We start from the raw sequence: 20,585 nt of genomic DNA, 5'->3' as shown, positions 1-20,585 counted from the left end.
AATAAAAATATTTTGTATATAACAATTTAAATAATTTAAATTATGTAAATAATGTAAATAACAATTTGTTTAATTTAAAATTAAAATGAAAAATAATTTAGTACTAGCATTAATATTTATAGAAAAATTTTTGATAAGTTAAACTTGATATTTCATAATAATCTTCAACATAATATATTCACTAAAGAATCGTAATATATATCTATATAATTAAATTTATTCTTTAATAAAATATCACAGTATTCTTTATTTTTTATATACATATATATAAAATATATTTGAAAGATTATATATATATATATTTATATATATATATATTTTTTTAATCAATTCATAAAATTATTTAGAAAATTTAGTATGTAGTGTTTTTTGATGTTTATATTCTGTAATAATATTATTTATTTGAATTTTTAATATTAAAGATAATTTTAATGTTATTTTTACCCATGATTATATACGAACAATAATTTTATGTAGTTAGATGAATTTAAAATGTTCGTTGTTAGTATATATTTTAAAATATTATATAATAAATGTAGAAGATTTTTCTTTAAATAATTTTGCTGTATATTTTTCTACTAGCATCGATATCATTGATATTAGACTGTACGTTATGAACATTTGGTGTAATGTTACGTTGGCACAATTATTATATTATGCGTCATTATCACATTGCACTAGTTCTAGTAACATGAAATAATTGCCAATTGTAAAATTTGAAACTCGTATATTCTGTAGAAACATTCTATTTTCAGAAGATCTAGAAATATCAAATATCATTGATCTATAACTATGTTTTTTAATATTATATTATTTTATAAAATAAATTGATTTTATATTAACTGTTATGACTTTATATCAAATTGAATTATTTGAATATATATAATATAAAAAATATATATTTTTTTTATTTATAAAATTAAAAATATTAAACTTATACATACAAAATATTTCAATATCTTCAAAAAGTTTTTTTTTAAAAATTTATTTATAATTATTAATTATTTTTATTTATTTTTATATATGTCAATTATTCATATTTATTAATATAATAAAAAATAATTCGAAATACTAAATTGTATGAAAATGTGTTAATGTAATAAATGTATTAATGTAATAATGTGTTAGAAATTTAATCAGCCACATTATATTGTTTCATTATTCGATCAAACACGATCTATATTTCTGTTCAATGTATCGAAGTTCAATTGCAATGTTCATTAGTAGTAATACATTTATCAGCGATAAACTTACCAAAGAAGTCATTTACTTCGTAAAAGAATGATAAATATTGCAGTTAGCAATATATTTCAGTTTTATGAACAAGAAATGTTGTTTATATATTTTTTCTTTCTATTACCATAAAAACTTATAAAAATGGAATTTATATTATACAAAAGAAATGATAATTATTTTTATATTTATTATTTTTATATTTTTATATTATTTTTTCAAACCATAATACTTAATAAAAAATTCAGATGAATATATCATTTAATATCTTGTCACTTATTTACATCAATTTCAATAATACAATTCATAATAAAAGAAACTTAAAATAGGGCATGTACAATTTTTAAATATAATAATTCTATAATAAAATAATATTCTATAATTCTAGAATAATATAATAATAATATCTATATTATTATTTTTTATAAATAAAAAAAAAATCATCTTAAACAGATAAAAAATAATCAAAAATTTAAGAAATTATAGAATTAATTAGATTTTATAACATTTTTATTTTCGTCGTTATTAATTAAAAATATATATCGTTTCACATGGTTCATATGTCTCAGATATTTGTATAATATATATTCACAATCTGTGTAATATCTTAAATAGATTGACTAATTAGTATTATTAAATTGCCATTTTATATTATCGTTTACTGGACTACATAAAGTAAATTACCAACTGTAACTATTGTTCCATCTAGAATTAATTTTTTATTACAAGAAAAAGGAAAAAATTAAAAAGAAGATGAAAACTGAAAATGCGTAAGAAATTATCAAATTTAAAATGAATGATTGGTTTTGGACCATTTACAGAACGGCTGGCGTAACCGGGAATATAATGGTTAATTCAAAAACTAGAAATCTCAATGAATTTCGAAGATTATCTGCATATATAATGCAAAATGACAATTTGCAGCCACTGTTGACCGTGCAAGAAGCAATGAATGTCGCCGCAGAGCTAAAACTTACTACAAGTCACCAGCAAAAAAAACAAAAGGTATCTTTATTCATCAATAATTAAATTATCTTCGTTATTCATTCATATAATATAGTAAAAGATATATAATACAGTAAAAAATATAATCAAAGAACTATATTTAGTTATAATTTCACAATATCGGAAATAATTGAAAAAATATTTAGTGAAATGATTATTCTTTATAGCTTTTTTGTAATTGAGTGGGCATTCAAAATCAAAATACTTCTTATTGTTAGAAAATTTTGTTGTTTTGTCCTTTAAGATTAAATTTTCTTAAAGAATAATAATTTTTCTTTATTTATTATATTATTTATTTAAACTTTTAAAAAAGAAAAATTTATTGATTTTTTTTTAGATATGATTTTTATTTATTTTTTTATTTAACTTCTATGAATTCAAATAAAATTGAAATTTAAAAAAAACTTACACTTAAAAAAAAAGTTGAATAATTTTCGTTGTACTTAATAAAACTTTATACTTACTACTTTATACTAAACAAGTCAAATGAATTAAATTTATTATGAATTAAATATATCAGATATATTTATCTATCTCTCGTTAATTGATAGTTTTTTTTAAAATAAACACATTTTCAGATTGATCAGATTTTGGTTACAATGAGTCTTGATACATGTCGTCATACACGAACAGGACAACTCAGCGGCGGAGAAAGAAAAAGATTAGCTATTGCTTTAGAATTAATCAATAGTCCACCAATTCTATTTCTCGATGAACCCACTAGGTATATACATAAGTATATCCATCTAATTATTAAATTTTAATATTAAATTTTAGAATTTTTTTTTTTAAATATTAAAAATAGCGATCATATAACTCAATATTTATTATAGCGGACTTGATAGCGTTACCTCAAAATATTGCATAACGTTATTAAAACAGTTAGCAAAAGCAGGACAAACAGTGATTTGCTCTATTCATCAGCCTAGTGCTTCGCTCTTAAATATGATCGACCATCTTTACGTGGTGGCAGACGGAAATTGTGTTTATAGTGGTAGCACGCAGAATTTAGTGCCTTATTTGAGCAGTCTCGGTTTGCAATGTCCAACTCATTATAATCCGGCTGATTATCGTAAGTAAATGGGAAATTAGTTATATTTAAACATTGTGTCATTTCCTTCATCATATTGATATGTTGTCTATAATAATATATACAAATAAAGTAAAGATAATATCGTCTTTTAAAAAGAAAAGAAAACGTTACAAAAGAAAGAAATGCGAATTATTTCTACGATATAATATATATATTAAAAACAAGTATTCCATTACTCAGATATAATATATATATACAAAAATTTATGAATTATCTTAAGAAAATTATTATAAAATACTCATTTTTTTTAATCAATGTAAAAAATTAATAATGATTAAATTCAAATATGTTTAGAAAAAAAAAATATTTTTGTAGTAATGGAAATCTGCAATGGAGATTATGGCAAATATGTACCAGAAATGATAAATGCTATCGAGAATGGGAAAAATAATGCATGGAGGTCAAGTAGCAATGTAACCAATGTCAATCATCAGGAGGAAGTGATTGCTTTGAACGTGACAGCTTCATTTCAAGCACTTCGACAACGATCTCCGGTAGAGATACAGCACGTTCATACTCGACATAAAGGATCTCCTGATTATGCTACTAATTTTTGGAAACAACTAATTATTCTGCTTAAAAGAAATGCAATCAGACTTTCAAGAGACAAGGTAATAGATATTTTGTATTTAGAATAAAAAATTTATTTATAATTTAAAATTCTATAATTAACATTTCTATAATTTTAAATTATATCATTATAAGAAAATTTATATATAATTCAAATTGCAAATAAATCGTAAGTAAGTTCAAGTAAAATACAAAAGGAACTAACATGCTTATTAAGATATTTATAGATTCATTTCATTTTGATCTCTATTTATTGATATATGTGCAGACGAGTCGCATATGAATAAAAATAGATACTGGTCGGTGACGCCTTCGTATATTCGATACGGAAATGTACAATAATAATAAAACCAGCCCCATTTGTGAGATTCATAGATTACGAGAGACGACGTTTATTAGATGATAAGACTTGTAAAAAGGTCCGTTATAATATTACTTTCTTTGAGTTAAATTATATAATTTGATTATAATGTTTCAATCAAATTTAAAATTCAAAATTTAAAAAAAATTGTAATTGAAATAATGTAAAAAAGTTTTGAATATATATATTATATATTATATAATTCAAGAAATTAAAATAAATAATTAACAATTATATATAGAAATATGATATATAAGGAAAAAAAAATATGATATATAAGGAAAATGATCAATAACAAGTAATATAAACCACTAATGATTGACCTTGACCAAAGTATGATGTATCAAATAATTACGAGAAAGAGAGAAAAAGAGATCGGATACATTTATAATAAAACAATTTATAATTTTTAATAAATATTTCAATTCACCAAAAAATGTCCAATAAAAATTCTACGATTTCTTAACATAAAATCGACTTTTATCATTTACAAACATTCAATATCGTGTTTCTTCAACGTATTGAATGTAAACAATTCATTCAGAAATAAGTACAAAGTCGCATAAAATTATTACTTCCAACAACAGAAATTACTTCATCAATTCAAAAAAAAAAGAAAAAATCATTGGTCAAAAATCATAGGGTCACATATAAATACATATTTCCATATTCATATAATAAACAGACATTGTTAAAACAAACAATTCGAAAATAATGCTTTCTATATTCAACAAATAAAGAAATATTGAAAATTTGTATTTCATTTACATTTATGAAATTGATATTAATATTAATATTAATAATCTTGTGTTGACAATTTTGAGTTAATATAATCAATTCTTTTGTTTACATACATTCAATATATTGTAAAAAAATTCACTCACGATATCGAATGTTCTTAAATGATAAAACTTTTATGTCAAAAGAATTAATTGTAGAACTTATGTTAACGAGATTTTTTTTATTTCTTGGTATTATAAAAAAACCTTAAAGTCTTGGATTTTTTTTTTAATACCTTGAAATATTTTTTGTATATCTTAAGAAAATAAGACAAATTTAAGTTTTGATCTTTTTTTTTATAGGTATTAACATTTACTCGACTTTCGATGCATTTTATAATTGCTCTGATCGTTGGCGTGATTTATTTTAAAGTTGGTCAAGATGCTGTATATGTGTTGGATAATTTCAATCTTTTGTTTTTCAATATAATGTTTCTAATGTTCAGTGCGTTTAGTGCAACGGTAACAACGTGTAAGTAATTGTATTTTAAATAATTATTGTTTAGATTAGATAATAACAAATTATAATATCATATTATTATAGTTCCCTCGGAGCTACCAATCATTATGAGAGAACATTTTAATCGTTGGTATAAGTTACATTCTTTCTATCTTGCTAACAAATTAGCTGATATTCCTATTCAATTCACAGCCATTTCTTTGTATATTCTTATTGTATATTATATGAGTGATCAATTACTAGAACTTCAACGATTTTGTCTTTACACGCTGATGTGTTTCGCTGTTAGTATAGTTGCGCAAACGTTTGGCCTTTTAATTGGAACAGGAATGAAAGTACAGGTTCGTATAAAAATATATTTCTTTAAAGTTATCTGTTTGTCATATTTTATTTCAATATTTGTTTTAGCATGGTATGATATTTGGACCACTTACAATTCTTCCATTTTTAATATTTAGTGGATTCTTTGTTCAATTCAGAGATGCCCATCCATACTTAAGATGGTTATTCCATTTATCGTTTCTTAAATATGGTTTCGAGGGTGTAATGATTGCTATTTATGGGTAAAATAATTTTTATAATAAAATAAATTATTTAATTTTTTAATATGTATACTATTGTAATATTTTTATATAATTTCAGTTATGACAGACCAAAACTTTCTTGTTCGGATGTCTATTGCCATTTTGCAATACCAGAAACACTTTTGAATGCTGTAGACATGAAACAAGCTAATTACTGGTTTTGTTTAATTGTGTTGGTCGCTTTATATGTTATGTTAGACATAGGAACATATACATTATTGAAATTGAAGTTAGAAAAACGTGTATGAAAAAAAAAAATTATAAGTGAAATTATAAGTGAAATATTAATGAAACATTTTTTTTACAATCGTGCTGTGTTCAGTGTAAATAGAACAATATATATAAACGAATTATTATTAAAGACTGATTTGCTTTTAAAATTTCTATATAAAAAAAGAAAAAATTTATAAAAAGTATTTACTAAAAAAAAAAATTAAATTTGCATTTAATAAAATTTTTATTATGAAAAAGAAAACAATAGATAATTATTTATGTAGCATAATTATGTAAAATGATTTTTTTGAAATGCGTATCGAAATAAAAATAACAATTCTGTTATCACAAGATAGTAATTATCATAAATCAACGATATCTTTTTAAACTACTATGTTTCGAATGATATAGCAAATTTTTTCTATAAATTATTTTTGTTTAAAATATAATATACATAGATAATATCTAAAAAATAATTAATTTTTCGTATATTTCATGTTTATTTCATATTCATAAATCTACGATATATGAATATGAATAAAAAAAAAATAAAAATTTTATGTAATGTTATAAATAAAAAAATTAATATGTATTTTTCATAAAAAATATAATATTAAAGAATTAAGTATGTTTCTTTATTTTTAATTTCTATTTAAACTTATATCATTTATCTATTAAATAATTAATTTTTGATTTTCAAAATTTTGCTGATAAATTAAAAAAATTTTTTTTAAAATTTAATATTTAAAAATTTTTTTATTTTAAGATAAAATTTAGAAAATCTGTTTATAAAAAAGAATTATTCAAAAAATGATTTCTTTATAATATCGTAATATAAATATTATTTTAATTTAAATATGAGATTTAAATATTGTGTAAAAATGTATAATAAATATACTAATTTTATAACATATTATTAAAATTTTTCTTTATTTTGCATTTCTGATGATTTAAAATATCTGATTATTTAAATGATTTAAAATAAAATTAAAATTATTTTAATTTAAAATTTTATCTTCATATTATTAACATATCATATCATATTATTAAAATCAATAGGAAGATACTTTTTCAACAAATCTAATTTTATCAATTCTATATCAATCAATTAAAATTGATTATCATATCGATTGTATATTCAAATATATTAGAAATAATATTTGATTGAATAATATTTTCTAATTTTTAAAAACGATATTTAGAAAATACATATACATATGTTATAACAGATTATGTATAATTCAAGATCAAACGGAATTGAATCATTTTAAGCGGACAAGAAAATTGTACGGCCCTGCAATATAGAGTTAATATCGGTCGTCGCAGTCATTATAATGAATTCGAGCATATCGTGTGTTTCTGTTCGTTGGTGAGTAAATATAATGTTCTTCCCGGCAAATAAAATATAAACAAAATATCACTTTTTTTATTTCATATATTTTTTTATAATATATAATCATTTCGATATGAATTCTAATAAATAATATGAATTTTTATTTTGTTGTTTGCTGTTAAGTTTATGAATTCTTTATCAATTGATAAAATCTGTTATGTATAAAATGTCAAACTATCAATAATGAATTCAACTATAATGAATTTAAAATTACAATTCATTAAATAGTCTTAAAAATTAAAAAATAGTAATGTTATGCTTTAAAATATTTCGAAATCTAAATTTGTTGAAAATATAAATATGGTATGTTAGCTACAATTTGTATTTTTAGTGAAGAGAATTTTTGAATATTTGAATATAAATCTTTTTTTCAAATAAAAAAAAATATATTTTGTCATCAAATTTGTATATATCAAAGTGCATCACTCATAATTATATTATTGAATGATAACATAATGCAACATAATATTCATTGTCGTAGATTAAATTTCAGTGGTTTAATGATTAGTTTAAGATTTAATAATCAACAAGCGTAGTAATTTAATAATGGAAGCACATCACTACGATACAATCGTTGATTCAACAATAAGAATGATCGACGAGGAAAGATGCACCATTCAATTGAGAGAAAATCAGAATTTTTTGAATCCAAACAACCAACCAGTTACCAAAATATACATTGAGTTTAATAATCTCTCATACACGATCCATTCCAATAAAGGCAAGTACTTTCATTTTTACTGTTTATAAAGAAAGTGGAACAGCTGTACTGTTCGAGAAAAGAGGATAAATTTATTTATCGGTAAATGAAAGAAAATATTATTTTGCTTTATCAGTATTAACTTTCTAATTATTAAAAATCTTTTAAATAAAATTTTAAAAAATATTTTAAAATTATAGTAAAATTATTTATATTTTAATGAAGAATTATGATAATCAAAATTGTGAAATTTTATCATATATTTTTTTACGATATATTTTTTTTGTAATTGATAGCATTAATTGCTTTCTATTTTATTTATCGAATACAGATTTAGATATTCGATAACAATATAAATATTCAAATTTATAAATTAAAATTTCAATTACAAAAATTCAAAACTAAAAATATAATATAAATATAATATATTAAATATTCGAAAAGTTGAATTTAAAAATTTAAAAATTAAATTTTAACATAGTATACTAAAAAATATTGAATATTATTTTATACGCTCTTTATGTTTTTTTTTAAATGATATTTCTTTTTGTTTATTTTTTACTACATATTTTGATGATTTTCATTTATTTTAATCAATTATTTATACAGATTATTATATTATAAATTGCCAGTAATTATTTTTATTAGTTTACATTAATAAATTAACTTGTATAATAATAAATACGATAATGAGTACGTTAAAGTAAAAAATAATGTTAATTAATGCAGATATCAAAGTCGAAGATATAATTTAAAAATTTTAATAAGAAGATGAATTATATTAGTAAACTTATTTTTTTAATTAAAAGGTAATTTTTTTATTGTTATTTTATAAATAATAAAATAATAAAAATATAACAAAAAAAAAAATAAGAAAGAGTTATTAGTATTATCAAAAATAATTTATATATAAAATATAAAATATCTTCTTTGTTAAACACAATAAACGAAAATAATTATATGTATTTATTTAACGGCTCCTGTAAATAAATATAATAGATTTTGTTATAAAAAGAAATAGAATAAAGAAAAGAATTGAATTAAAATATTCTTAAAAGTAAATATTTATAAGATCGATACTTAAAAAAAAAATTTTTTTTGAAAAATTTTGAACAATGTTGAATAAATATCCATTTTGTAATAAATGTCTTAATATATAATATATATATTATTTGAATGAAGTAAATAAAATTTAAAAAATGTGAAATTTAAAAAATAAAATTTTAGAAATTCTAAAGATTAAAATAATTCACAAAAATATTTCTTGAAGTTTCTTAAATTAAATTTATATAAGCAATTTAATTTTACAATGGATATAGCAAACCGATAATTGTCAAATAAACTTCAACAAATATATCTGCATTATTTATTTATTTCAATTTCCTTTTTTTAGGAAAATCAAAGAAGATATTAGAAAATGTGACAGGATATTTTCGTCCCGAAAGATTAATGGCAATTATTGGTCCTTCTGGTGCAGGAAAGACTACATTACTTCGTACTATATGCTCTTTGAAAACCACTAATGTCAAAGGTTCAATTATCGTTAACGGTAAAAAATGGAATGGTAGTGCTTTTCGAAAACAAACATGTTTCCTGCCACAAGAATTTGTTTTATTACCTTTGCTTACTGCGAAAGAAACATTATATATTGCAGCACGTTTGAAAGTTAAAAATATTCATGAACCATATGCCATTAATCTGATTGTAGGTTAATTTAAATTTTTTTAGAAATTTTTATGAAATTTTACAATGAAAATTTTTATTTGTATAGGGAAAAAAATTTGTTGAGAAATTTTATATGAAAAATTTACAGATTAATTAAAATTATTCAATTACAGTATTAATCAAATATTTCTAATAGATATATTTCTAATAAATATACTATTAGATCTTATTGAACTTAAAATATATTGGTAAAGATATCATTTTGAATAACTTTTTTCTTTATATATAAAAAGGCCATTGGATTAATTTTCAAGTTATTTGAAAAAAATTTTTGATATCAATTGATGATAAAAAATTGCTCAAACTGATTTATAATTTATATTTCAATTATTTATTAAAATCGGTAGCAGAGAGATAATCGGCAGATTTATTAAATAAACGTAAAAGTTAATATGAAAAAAATGTCCATCCAAAAAGGTATATTTTTCAAATTATAAATATAATAAATAAATTTAAATAAATATAAATTTAATATGTGTAATTTAATGTGAATAATTCAGTGAGTAATTTACTAAATGAAATGAGATGGCTCTATTTTACTTATAATTTTAAACATTTTTTATTCAAATTAGATATTTAATATGATCTTAATAATAATTAAATTAATATCAAATAAAAGTAATTGATTTTTACACTCAAAATAAAGAGAGATTATTTGTATTTTATTAGAATTATTGAAATCCATGCATTTTTAATATAATCTCTCTATAAGAAATTTTTTATTGATTAATTCATGAATATATTATAAATATTATATATTTATTTCATTTTTATTAAAATATTTATTGCACATTCATTTTTATATTTTTATTGTACATAATGATTTTAAACAATTTTATTAAGATTATGTTTAAAAAAAATATTTTTATTATAAAAATAGAGATAATAGAAATAAACATATTTTTAAAATATTTTATTTTTTAAGAAGTTATTGAACAATATATATATTAAATATATATTGAAGAAATAAAATCATTTTTTAAACTTTATACATTTCTTGCTCTTATCAAATTAAAACCACAGATAAACTGTATTAGAAACATATATGCTAAAAGAAAAAAATGTTATTTTCATTAAAAAAAATATTTGAATCAATTATTAATCAGATATTTCTAATAGATATATTTGTATATACATTTTTTAGCAAAATTCACTAAAATTATTCTTCTTTTTCGTAATTTTTGATCTCATGATATTGCAATTTCATATTTAAATATTAATTTAATGCAAAAGCAATAAATTTGAATACTTACTTCATATATTTATATTCATATATTATATTTATATAATATGAATATTAGATATCTTTATACATATATATATACTTTCTAGAATCAACTCTCCAAAGATGTCTCATGAATATATTGGCATCTTTTTTATGAATTTAATGTTACAGATAATGGAAATAGCGGAAAATTTAAATTTGACGAATTGTTTAAATACTTTAGTAAAAAATTTAAGCGGTGGAGAACATAAAAGATTGTCAATCGGCGTAGAAATAATTACAAAACCATCTGTTATATTATTAGATGAACCAACCAGTGGACTTGATAGTACATCCTCGTATCAGGTCTATTAATCATATATCACGTCTGATAATTTTAAGGAGCAATTTATGAAATGATTTATCGAATTTTTCAAATAGGTAATCGAATTATTGCATAAAATAGCAAAAGGAGGTTGTACGATTGTTTGTGCAATTCATCAACCCAGCAGTCGCATAATATCACAATTTGATGATTTATTAGTTATACACAATGGAATTTCCTTCTATTGTGGACCTTGGAATGATGTTTTTTGTACCTTTAGTGAAGCAGGCTATCTGTGTCCTCAATTTTATAATATATCTGAATTTAGTAAGCAATAATATATATTAATAATTAATAATATTAGAATTATATAATATATATTAATGTAAATAACATTAACATTAGAATTATTTGATATCTTTAATTTTTTTATAGTTCTAGAAGTAGTGATAGGCGAAAGAAATGGTGATTTAAACAATCTACGCAAAATTAGTCATGATAAATATTTAAAATGGAAAATATGTTTCCAACATTCTATTATAAGTAATTATATTTTAATTTAAACTTATATTTACACAATTTAACAATTATAAAGTATAATAGAAATCATATTTTAGCAACAGATATTACATCTACTCCAAATTTGAATATTATCAACAAATCGAAATTATATTTTATGTGGAACGAACAGAAGATTTTATTATTGAGAGCAATAATTTGTATTAAAAGAGACAATGTTAGTTGTTACATCAAAAGTTATATATCTTTTCGATCAAATATAAATTCGATTTTCTTTATATTTCATTTTTGTATAAAATATTTTACTTTTTTATAGACTTTAACAAAATTAAGATTTGCAGCTCATATAATAGTAGCTCTTCTACTAGGTGTAGTTTTTTATGATTCTGGAACTAATGCTAATAAAGCTAACAGTAATATAGCTTGTATATTTTTCATCTTACTGTTTTTATATTTTGCAAATTCTATGCCGGCTGTGCAAATGTGTAAGTTAAATATTTATTAACACTGTTTTTGCAATATTTAAATATTTAATTGATTCAACATTAATCTTCGTTATATTTTCAGTTCCCGTAGAAACTGCTGTTTTCTTACGAGAGTATTTAAATAATTGGTATCGTTTAAAATCTTATTTTTTGGTGAAAGTTTTATCAGATTTACCATTACAAGTATGCGAAATAATAATATTAATATTTTTTCAAAAAAAAAAATAAAATCATTTTAAATATAATAATAATATCTTTATAGATTATCATACCTTCAGTGTTCATCATCATTACATATTACATGACTGGTCAACCAATGGAATTCAATAGATTTTTACATACTTGGTTGATTTGTATTTTAATAACGATTCTTGGACAATCATCGGGAATGCTCGTTGGTGCTGCATTCGATACGCAAGTAATAAATAATTTGAAACATATTTAAATTGTTGATTTTATAATATCAAATAGATCATTGAAATAATAATACATTACATTATATCATATTAATTCATATATCGCAAATAAATTTATATATTTCATATAATTTAATAACAATTATTATATATTATATGTTTTGTAAAATAGCGTATTAAAAAAATTAATTAATATTTTCAGTTAGGTATCTTTTTAATCCCTGCTTTCAATATGCCAATGATACTATTTGCCGGATTTTTCCTGAAATTTAGCGAGATGGTATCATATCTTCAACCTTTATGTGCCATTAGTTTTTTTAGGTATATTAATTACTAAAGATTTGTTATTTTTATATAAAATTAATTATACAACAAAATTATTTTTGATATAGATATGCATTTGAAGGTATTCTGCAAGCAATTTATGATGGAAATAGAGAAAAATTGCGATGTTATGAAATCTATTGTCATTTACGTTCACCTAAAAAAATTCTAGAAGAAATGGATATGCCTAAAATTTCTTATTACACAATTATTTTAGGTTTATGTCTTTGGATATTATGTTTACAAATTATGACATATTTAGTACTTAAATGGAAAACACACAAAGCTAAATAATGATGTATTTAGTATGTATATTTATTTTTTCATGTTTCTAATATTTTTATAAAAAAAAACTTATTAATATTAATATTTTTAAATTTCTTATTTTAATAAATATTATTAAAATATCCTAATATTATTAAAATATCCTATTTTAATAATATTTTATTACATTGATAAATTTTCAAATATACAAAGGATTAAAATAATATGAGATATAATAAAATACATATGTTTTTAATTTATAATAAAAAATATTTGATTACATAGAAACAAGACAGATACAAGAATTTATAAATGATTATCTATTTATCTATTTATATATTTTATTTTGCTATAGAAATATATATTATTTACAGCAAAATAAATTATTTATTTCTTTTACTTCATTATTATGAAATTTATATGATAAAATATTAAGATTTTAGTATTCATAGAGAATAATAACTAGATATTAATATGTAACTATATAATTTAATCTTATTTATTCATTATTTTTTTATCTATCTGATATGATCCAATTTATATATATTATTTCAATTAAGAAATAAAACAAATAAGAAAATAGATATATCATATCTTGATTAGAAGCTTATTATAGATAATTATAAAACAATGAGATCTTCTTTTTCAATAATGAATTTTATTATTTATTTAATGAATTTTATTTTATAAATTTTTCAAATTTTGAAATATTAATAAAATCGAATTATAATTATTCGATTTATTATTAGAAGAAAATTAATATTAAACTGAACAGTTTCTCTTCAAATACTACACATGTTATGATAACGTTTATCGAATCTTATATAAATAGATAAGAACAGAGAATATTTCCTTTGTGTATATAAGCAATATTTCTAAATGTTGTTTTGATTTTAATTTCAACTTGAAAACTATGAAGTTTTCATTTCAATTTTCAACTTTGAAATAAAACTTTAATAGATTAGATAATAAAAATAGATTTTTTATTAATATAATTTTATATTCATCAATATTGAATTAATTTTCACAATTTTTTTCAATTTAGTTAATCTCTTAAATATATATTTATATTCATTAATAACTAATATTACTTATATTCATTATATTCATTAATAACTAAACAAAATTTATGAGTTTTAATAAGTAAGTAAATTTATCAATTTTTAATATTATATAAATAGGTGGAATAATCTTTGCTAAAAGCAAATCTAATTCATAATCAATGAACAATTATTATAAGTTTCATATTTTCAAAAATATTTTTTTCAATTATGGAAATCACAGAATTATATAAATACATATATATAAATGTAAGTTCTATAAATATATATTTGTATTATAGTTTAAGAAATAAAAAAAATTTGTGATATCGAATTATTATATATAATAAGTAATTAACTACATTTTTGATCCCAAATATAAATATATTAGATATATAATATATCTTAGATAGATATAATATATATTAGATATATAAAATAGAAAGGATTATATAAAAATACTTTAAATATATATATATACGCATAAATGACAATTACAAGTATGAAAAATTTATGATGTCATAAATTATGTTATAAAAAAATGAGCATATATAATCGCATACAGAAGTATACTTAATATATAATTAAGAATCATTTTTTAATTTTTTATAAATTTGCAATAAAAAAAATAATTGCATTGATAATTGACTTCTATTGAGCAATTTTTAAATATCACGCCTAATTTCCGAATAATTCGGAAAATATTATTATAAATATATTATATTTATATACATAATTATAAAATAATAATTATAAAATATATATATATTAATATATAATACAATAATTTTTTTTCATTTATAAAAGAGAAGATCTAACCACGAAATCATTCATTTTATCAAAACATTATTGCATCATTATTATAAATACAAATTATATTTGATCATAAAGCATTAATGATAATTTCGTATATTAATTTTAAAATAAAAAGTATCCAATATTCAACATAAAATTTATTACAATTCTTAATAATCAAAATTACTATCAATTATTAATTAAAAAATAATTCGTAACTTTTTGTTTCAAATATATTGCGAATTCAGAATCGTAAATCAAATAATATATAACAAATCTATGTATATATTTTATTATATTCAATTTAATAAAATAATATTTGTTTTCGATAAAATTTGAAATGCGCAATATATTTATTTTTTTCGAAAATTTGTAAGAAATTATCAATTTCTTAAAAATTTTATTATGTATCTTATTTTATTATAAAACAAACCCTGTAATAGATATAATAGCGAAACTAGATGAATATAAATAGATATATACATTTTTCATTTTCACCTCACATAATATCCTATAGTTAAATTATCATATAAAGAAATCACGTTAGAATGGCAGTTTTGAAGGAACATCAACGAGTTTTGATCGGTTTATCGAACAGATATAATTTTCCATTTAAGAAATAAATATGCAGAACACCGTGTTATGATAAGTATTATGGAAAGCGCTACGATATCATTCCAAAATTGATCACCTTCCATAGCAATATCAGAAAGAAACTTTGTTGGATATTTATAATGACAATATATAACTTTTTCTTTACAGGGTAACACTGGTCGATCAAGTCCATATATGGCATTGATATATCTACGAAATTGTAAAAAAAAAAAAGATTATAATATATCGAAAATATTTAATTTACAAAATATCAATATCGGAATACAAAAATAATATATATTTAAGTATTAAATATTTAGAAAAAGTTATTAAAAACAGAACAAAATATAACAGAATAACAGAAATCTATCATTTTGCATTATTTTTATCACATTTTCTATCACATTACAGAATTCAAATATTATAAAAAAAATATTACCCTTCTAAACTATATCGCAAGAAACTGATATATGTACCCCATTTAAGATAAATTGGTATATCACGTAATGATACACCAAAACCTGCAAACATCATCATTGGCACAGATAAAGTTGGTCCTGCGAAAGTTCCATTCTAAAATTTAACAAATATTTGCTATTTTAATTTTTTTTATATTAATTTTTTATATTATTTTAAATATTTTCTACATGATAAAATAAAAATATACTCACAATTACATTACATATTGCTCCAATCATAAGACCAAATCCCTGAGATATTAAAACTACCAGTAAACTAATTGAAAAAAACATTAGAAATCGTGACATTTCTAATGGCTGAGATGTGATAAAATATACAATCAAAGTAAAAATTAAGCAGCAAAATATCGAAAGTGGTAAGTCGACCAACGATAAAGCCGTGTAAAATGCTTTTAAACTGTACCATCTATTGAAATGTTCCTTTAATAAAATGCTCATTTGCATGGGAACTGTGAACATTATTTAATATTATATTGTAATTTAAAAATATTTTTAAATTACAAACATATACAATAACTAAAATTACGTACAAGTAACTACAGTAAGCATCATTGTGGTCATCATATGATGTATGAGAATGGAGAACAAAAGATTATAATTACTTAACACTCTGGCACCGTCTGTACCCGATTCGAGAAATACCAGGCCAAGCATTAAACCGACGGCTATATTGGCTAAGATTCGTAAATGTGTTAATGTCTTTAACAAAAAAATATGATAACACATTAAAAAAAAATTTATATTTATATTTTATATATAATTATACTAAAACAATATACTAAAACAATAGAATTTAAATGTACAATATCATGAAATATCAATTACTATATATAGATTATATAATATGTAGATTATTTGGTAGAATGAATAACTTAATTAATATTTGTGTACAAAATTAAGAATTTTATATTTTTATAATACTTACAGTATCTCTTTTACACATCAAAAAACCTCTTTTCATTAAAATTTTGATTTGATGTATTACAGGAGTTGCTTGAAGACTATTTTTATTACTTATATTCAAATTCTTATATGAATGCAATGCTGTAAAAGAAAAAATATAATTATTTGAATCAATATCTAATTACTTATATTATTATTAATTTAATTTTTATATAATATTACTAATATATTTTTCTTTTTTTTTATTATATAATTTATATATAATATTATACAATAAACGAAAACATACTTTTTAGACCATTCGGTTCTAATAAAGTATTAGAATTTTTGAACCATTGTAAATTCTTGCCATTTTCTGCAGCTGATACTAATAACGATATTTTATCTTTTCCATATTCACCGCAAGCCAATTCAATTACTACAAAGAAAAAAAAAGAAAGAATAAATATAAAAAATATGTATAAAAAATGTTTTCCTCTTTAGCATATTTTTATCTAATTATATTAATCTAATTTGTTATAGATTCTAAAAAGAAGAAAAGTTCTTAATACTTCTATAAAGAAGTTTTAACAATGGATCATTACAAACATAATATTTTCGAAGAAATATTATATTTGATTAGGTAAACAAATAAATATGTATAACATTTATTTAACAATAACATATACCATAATCAGCTGGATTATAATACACAGGACATGGCAATTTGATGTTTTCTAAATAGGAAACTAAATGATCGGTTGAACCATGAAATAGACATTCTCCTTTTGATAATATATAAACCTGCAATCATAAAATTAAGCAAATATAATATTGAATAAAATATAGCAATTATGAGCAAATAATGTAAAAAAAAGTTACGATAAAGAATACCTCGTACCAGATCAAACAATTGAAAAATCGTTGCGCTAGGCTGATGAATTGTGCAGATAATTGTTCTTCCTTGCCGTGCAAGTAATTTTAATAAATTTATTACTTGTGTGCATGATAAACTATCCAAACCTCTGAAATATTCATTATATATAATAAAAATATAATATAAATCTATAAATAATAGTATAATATTAAATGTATTATAATATATAACATACTAAAATAACATATAAATCAATATTTATACTGACGTTGTCGGTTCATCAAGGAACATAACAGTCGGATTATTAACTAACTCCAAAGCAATAGACAGTCTTTTTTTTTGTCCTCCACTTAATCTACCAGTTTGAGTGTTCATGTGCTCGCGTAAGCCTAAGGTAGTGAGAATTTCTTCAATCTAAAAAGATACAAATAAACAATTCTTTAAATTCAAAAAATTATTATTTAAATATAACATAAGATGTCTTATTGATAATCTTCAGATTCTATATTTTTCAAAAAATAAGAATTTGTTGATAATATTAACTTATGAAATATGTTGTATTCTTTAATTTTTAAGATACAACAATAATATTTATAGTGAAATTTATATTAAAAAAAATCGAAGTATTAAGAATTCAATATAATTTAATACAAAGAATGTAAAATTTAATTAAATATTTTATTCAAAAAAAGCGTCTTAAAGTTCTTCTTGAATAAATAGTATAAATATATATTTAAATATGTTATGATAGAAATTTTTTTATCTTATTGTATTTCCATGTTGTAATTTACCAGCGATGCAATAAAAGATATTGAAATCTTACTAGTTGACCTCGAGAATAAATTGTTACTCACTATCGCTTCCTTTTCGTATCTGGGGGTGCTCGTGGGCAGCTTGAGGTCAGCTGCGACTGTCATGTTCTCGTTGACCGTCAACAGAGCTTCCAAACGGTCATCTTGCGTGATATATGCGCTACATCTGTAATGATTACATGATACGTATTATATGAAACAATAATTACAGATAAGAATATATAAAATATATAAAATTTAATTATATCTGTTATATAAATAATGTCGACATTTCATATTTCATAATTCACTAATAATAAAAACTGTATAAAATATTTCTAAAAAAAATGCAATAAACATAATTCAGTTTAACGAAATATTAAAAAAAAGAAAATTAAAAAATTTTTAGAAAGCAAGAATAACAAAAAAAAATTATAAAAGATTATTAAAAAAAATTAAAATGTAATGAAAATAAAACTTTAAAATAAAAGATATATATATATATATAATATATAATAATATATAATAATATAATAGAAGAAACAATTTTTTATAAATAACAAAAAAAAAATTTATATAATAAAAAATAATTCATGCACGGTCAACTTTCAAGATTTTGAAATTTTTTCAAATTTATTAACTACAGTATATAATGATATTTAAAATAATTTAATCTTTAATAATATAAAAATATTATATAATCATATATATAATCATATTCACTAATAAAAAATGCTTACTTTCGAAAAGAATTTATTTCTCGAGCGTGACCGTTGATGTTGATATTTCCATCAACACCAGTCGTCCTGAACCCCGATAGGATATTCAGTAAGGTCGACTTTCCCGCTCCGGACGGACCCATTAAGGCGATTAAATGTTTTGCTGGAAGTCTTCCATTGATTCCGTGTAATATCTCCTTTTGACCTGCAACATTAACCATTGTGACTTAAAGAATATATCGCGCATGAATTATAATAATGAAAGCAATTATATGTGATTATAAGATATATGCGATTGATATTAAGGAGAATTAATATGAAAACACAGTATCAAGATATATTTATTCAGATTAAAAATCTAATAACAATGACGTTCAATATTCAATGTTAAAAAAGTTGAGAAAATTATTGCTTAGATTTGTAAACAATTTCTTTTATTGATGCAAATATTAAATTTATCCAATATTTAATACAATATTTAATTTATTTAAGTGATTAAAAAAGCGGAAAGAATTTTGTAATTTTCTCGATCTCATATTTATAAAAATCAAAGTTGTCAGCAATTAATAAAATAAAGTTATCATGTATATAAGTAATTTTTATTAAACAGATTAGTAAATGATAAATTTTATATATAAATATATAAACAAAATTGTTATTTATAGAAACATGCACAGGAAATATGCATAATATTAACACACTAATCAGGATTTTACTTTATAAACTGATTATCATTATTTCTAATATCATTAATT

At 20.5% G+C, this 20,585-nt stretch overlaps 3 protein-coding genes across 14 annotated transcripts in view; 2 read left to right on the top strand and 1 right to left on the bottom strand.

The window, feature by feature from the left end:
- Positions 1-6,473, top strand: part of LOC102679638 (ATP-binding cassette sub-family G member 4-like) — a 12,148-nt gene extending 5,675 nt beyond the window's left edge. For all 4 annotated transcript variants that reach the window (XM_006624566.1, XM_006624565.2, XM_006624563.2 and 1 more), the window contains exons 4-11: positions 2,055-2,238; positions 2,817-2,962; positions 3,072-3,310; positions 3,647-3,942; positions 5,345-5,513; positions 5,586-5,842; positions 5,910-6,064; positions 6,144-6,473. In XM_006624566.1, coding sequence (XP_006624629.1) covers positions 2,055-2,238; positions 2,817-2,962; positions 3,072-3,310; positions 3,647-3,942; positions 5,345-5,513; positions 5,586-5,842; positions 5,910-6,064; positions 6,144-6,333 — 1,636 coding nt within the window. In that variant the 3' untranslated portion in view covers positions 6,334-6,473. The remainder of the gene's footprint in view (positions 1-2,054; positions 2,239-2,816; positions 2,963-3,071; positions 3,311-3,646; positions 3,943-5,344; positions 5,514-5,585; positions 5,843-5,909; positions 6,065-6,143) is intronic.
- A 1,069-nt stretch (positions 6,474-7,542) lies between these two features.
- LOC102680101 (ATP-binding cassette sub-family G member 4-like) lies at positions 7,543-16,641 on the top strand. Of its 5 annotated transcripts, none has more exons than XM_006624570.2 (12): positions 7,548-7,665; positions 8,172-8,412; positions 9,785-10,095; positions 11,513-11,686; positions 11,762-11,972; positions 12,081-12,188; positions 12,263-12,381; positions 12,481-12,649; positions 12,732-12,832; positions 12,912-13,067; positions 13,268-13,386; positions 16,251-16,305. In XM_006624570.2, exons 2-12 carry the CDS (start codon positions 8,238-8,240, stop codon positions 16,285-16,287), a joined length of 1,680 nt encoding a protein of 559 aa, XP_006624633.1. In that variant the 5' UTR covers positions 7,548-7,665; positions 8,172-8,237; the 3' UTR covers positions 16,288-16,305. The 5 variants fall into 5 exon arrangements, with proteins under 5 accessions (XP_031370493.1, XP_006624633.1, XP_006624634.1 ...); XM_006624571.2 differs by lacking the exon at positions 16,251-16,305 and adding an exon at positions 13,455-13,700 and having other exon boundaries at positions 7,549-7,665; positions 13,268-13,384; XM_006624568.2 differs by lacking the exon at positions 16,251-16,305 and adding an exon at positions 13,458-13,700 and having other exon boundaries at positions 7,551-7,665.
- The window catches only part of LOC102680489 (ATP-binding cassette sub-family G member 4), a 16,768-nt gene continuing 12,231 nt past the window's right edge, over positions 16,049-20,585 (bottom strand). For 3 of the 5 annotated variants that reach the window (XM_006624573.2, XM_006624572.2, XM_006624574.2), the window contains 11 exons: positions 19,852-20,035; positions 19,175-19,298; positions 18,589-18,734; positions 18,345-18,468; positions 18,133-18,247; positions 17,754-17,882; positions 17,487-17,605; positions 17,092-17,260; positions 16,754-17,010; positions 16,522-16,655; positions 16,049-16,292 (listed from right to left, as the gene is read on the bottom strand). In XM_006624573.2, the coding sequence (XP_006624636.1) occupies positions 16,076-16,292; positions 16,522-16,655; positions 16,754-17,010; positions 17,092-17,260; positions 17,487-17,605; positions 17,754-17,882; positions 18,133-18,247; positions 18,345-18,468; positions 18,589-18,734; positions 19,175-19,298; positions 19,852-20,035 (1,718 nt within the window). In that variant the 3' untranslated portion in view covers positions 16,049-16,075. Of the gene's footprint in view, positions 16,293-16,521; positions 16,677-16,753; positions 17,011-17,091; positions 17,261-17,486; positions 17,606-17,753; positions 17,883-18,132; positions 18,248-18,344; positions 18,469-18,588; positions 18,735-19,174; positions 19,299-19,851; positions 20,036-20,585 lie in introns of all 5 variants that reach the window. The other 2 variants (XM_031514632.1, XR_422888.2) reach the window with 2 other exon arrangements.

This window comes from Apis dorsata, unplaced genomic scaffold, assembly GCF_000469605.1.
Source record: "Apis dorsata unplaced genomic scaffold, Apis dorsata 1.3 scaffold_1085, whole genome shotgun sequence".
Lineage (NCBI taxonomy): Eukaryota > Metazoa > Arthropoda > Insecta > Hymenoptera > Apidae > Apis > Apis dorsata.
This window is presented reverse-complemented; position numbering and strand designations above follow the sequence as displayed.

Bases quoted from the DNA above. Each gene is read 5' to 3' on its own strand.
- LOC102680101 (XM_006624568.2), top strand. From the start codon at position 8,238: ATGGAAGCACATCACTACGATACAATCGTTGATTCAACAATAAGAATG. The intron at 12,833-12,911 runs GTATGCGAAATA...ATATCTTTATAG, and splicing joins TATCAGATTTACCATTACAA to ATTATCATACCTTCAGTGTT. The intron at 13,387-13,457 runs GTATATTAATTA...TTTTTGATATAG, and splicing joins TGTGCCATTAGTTTTTTTAG to ATATGCATTTGAAGGTATTC.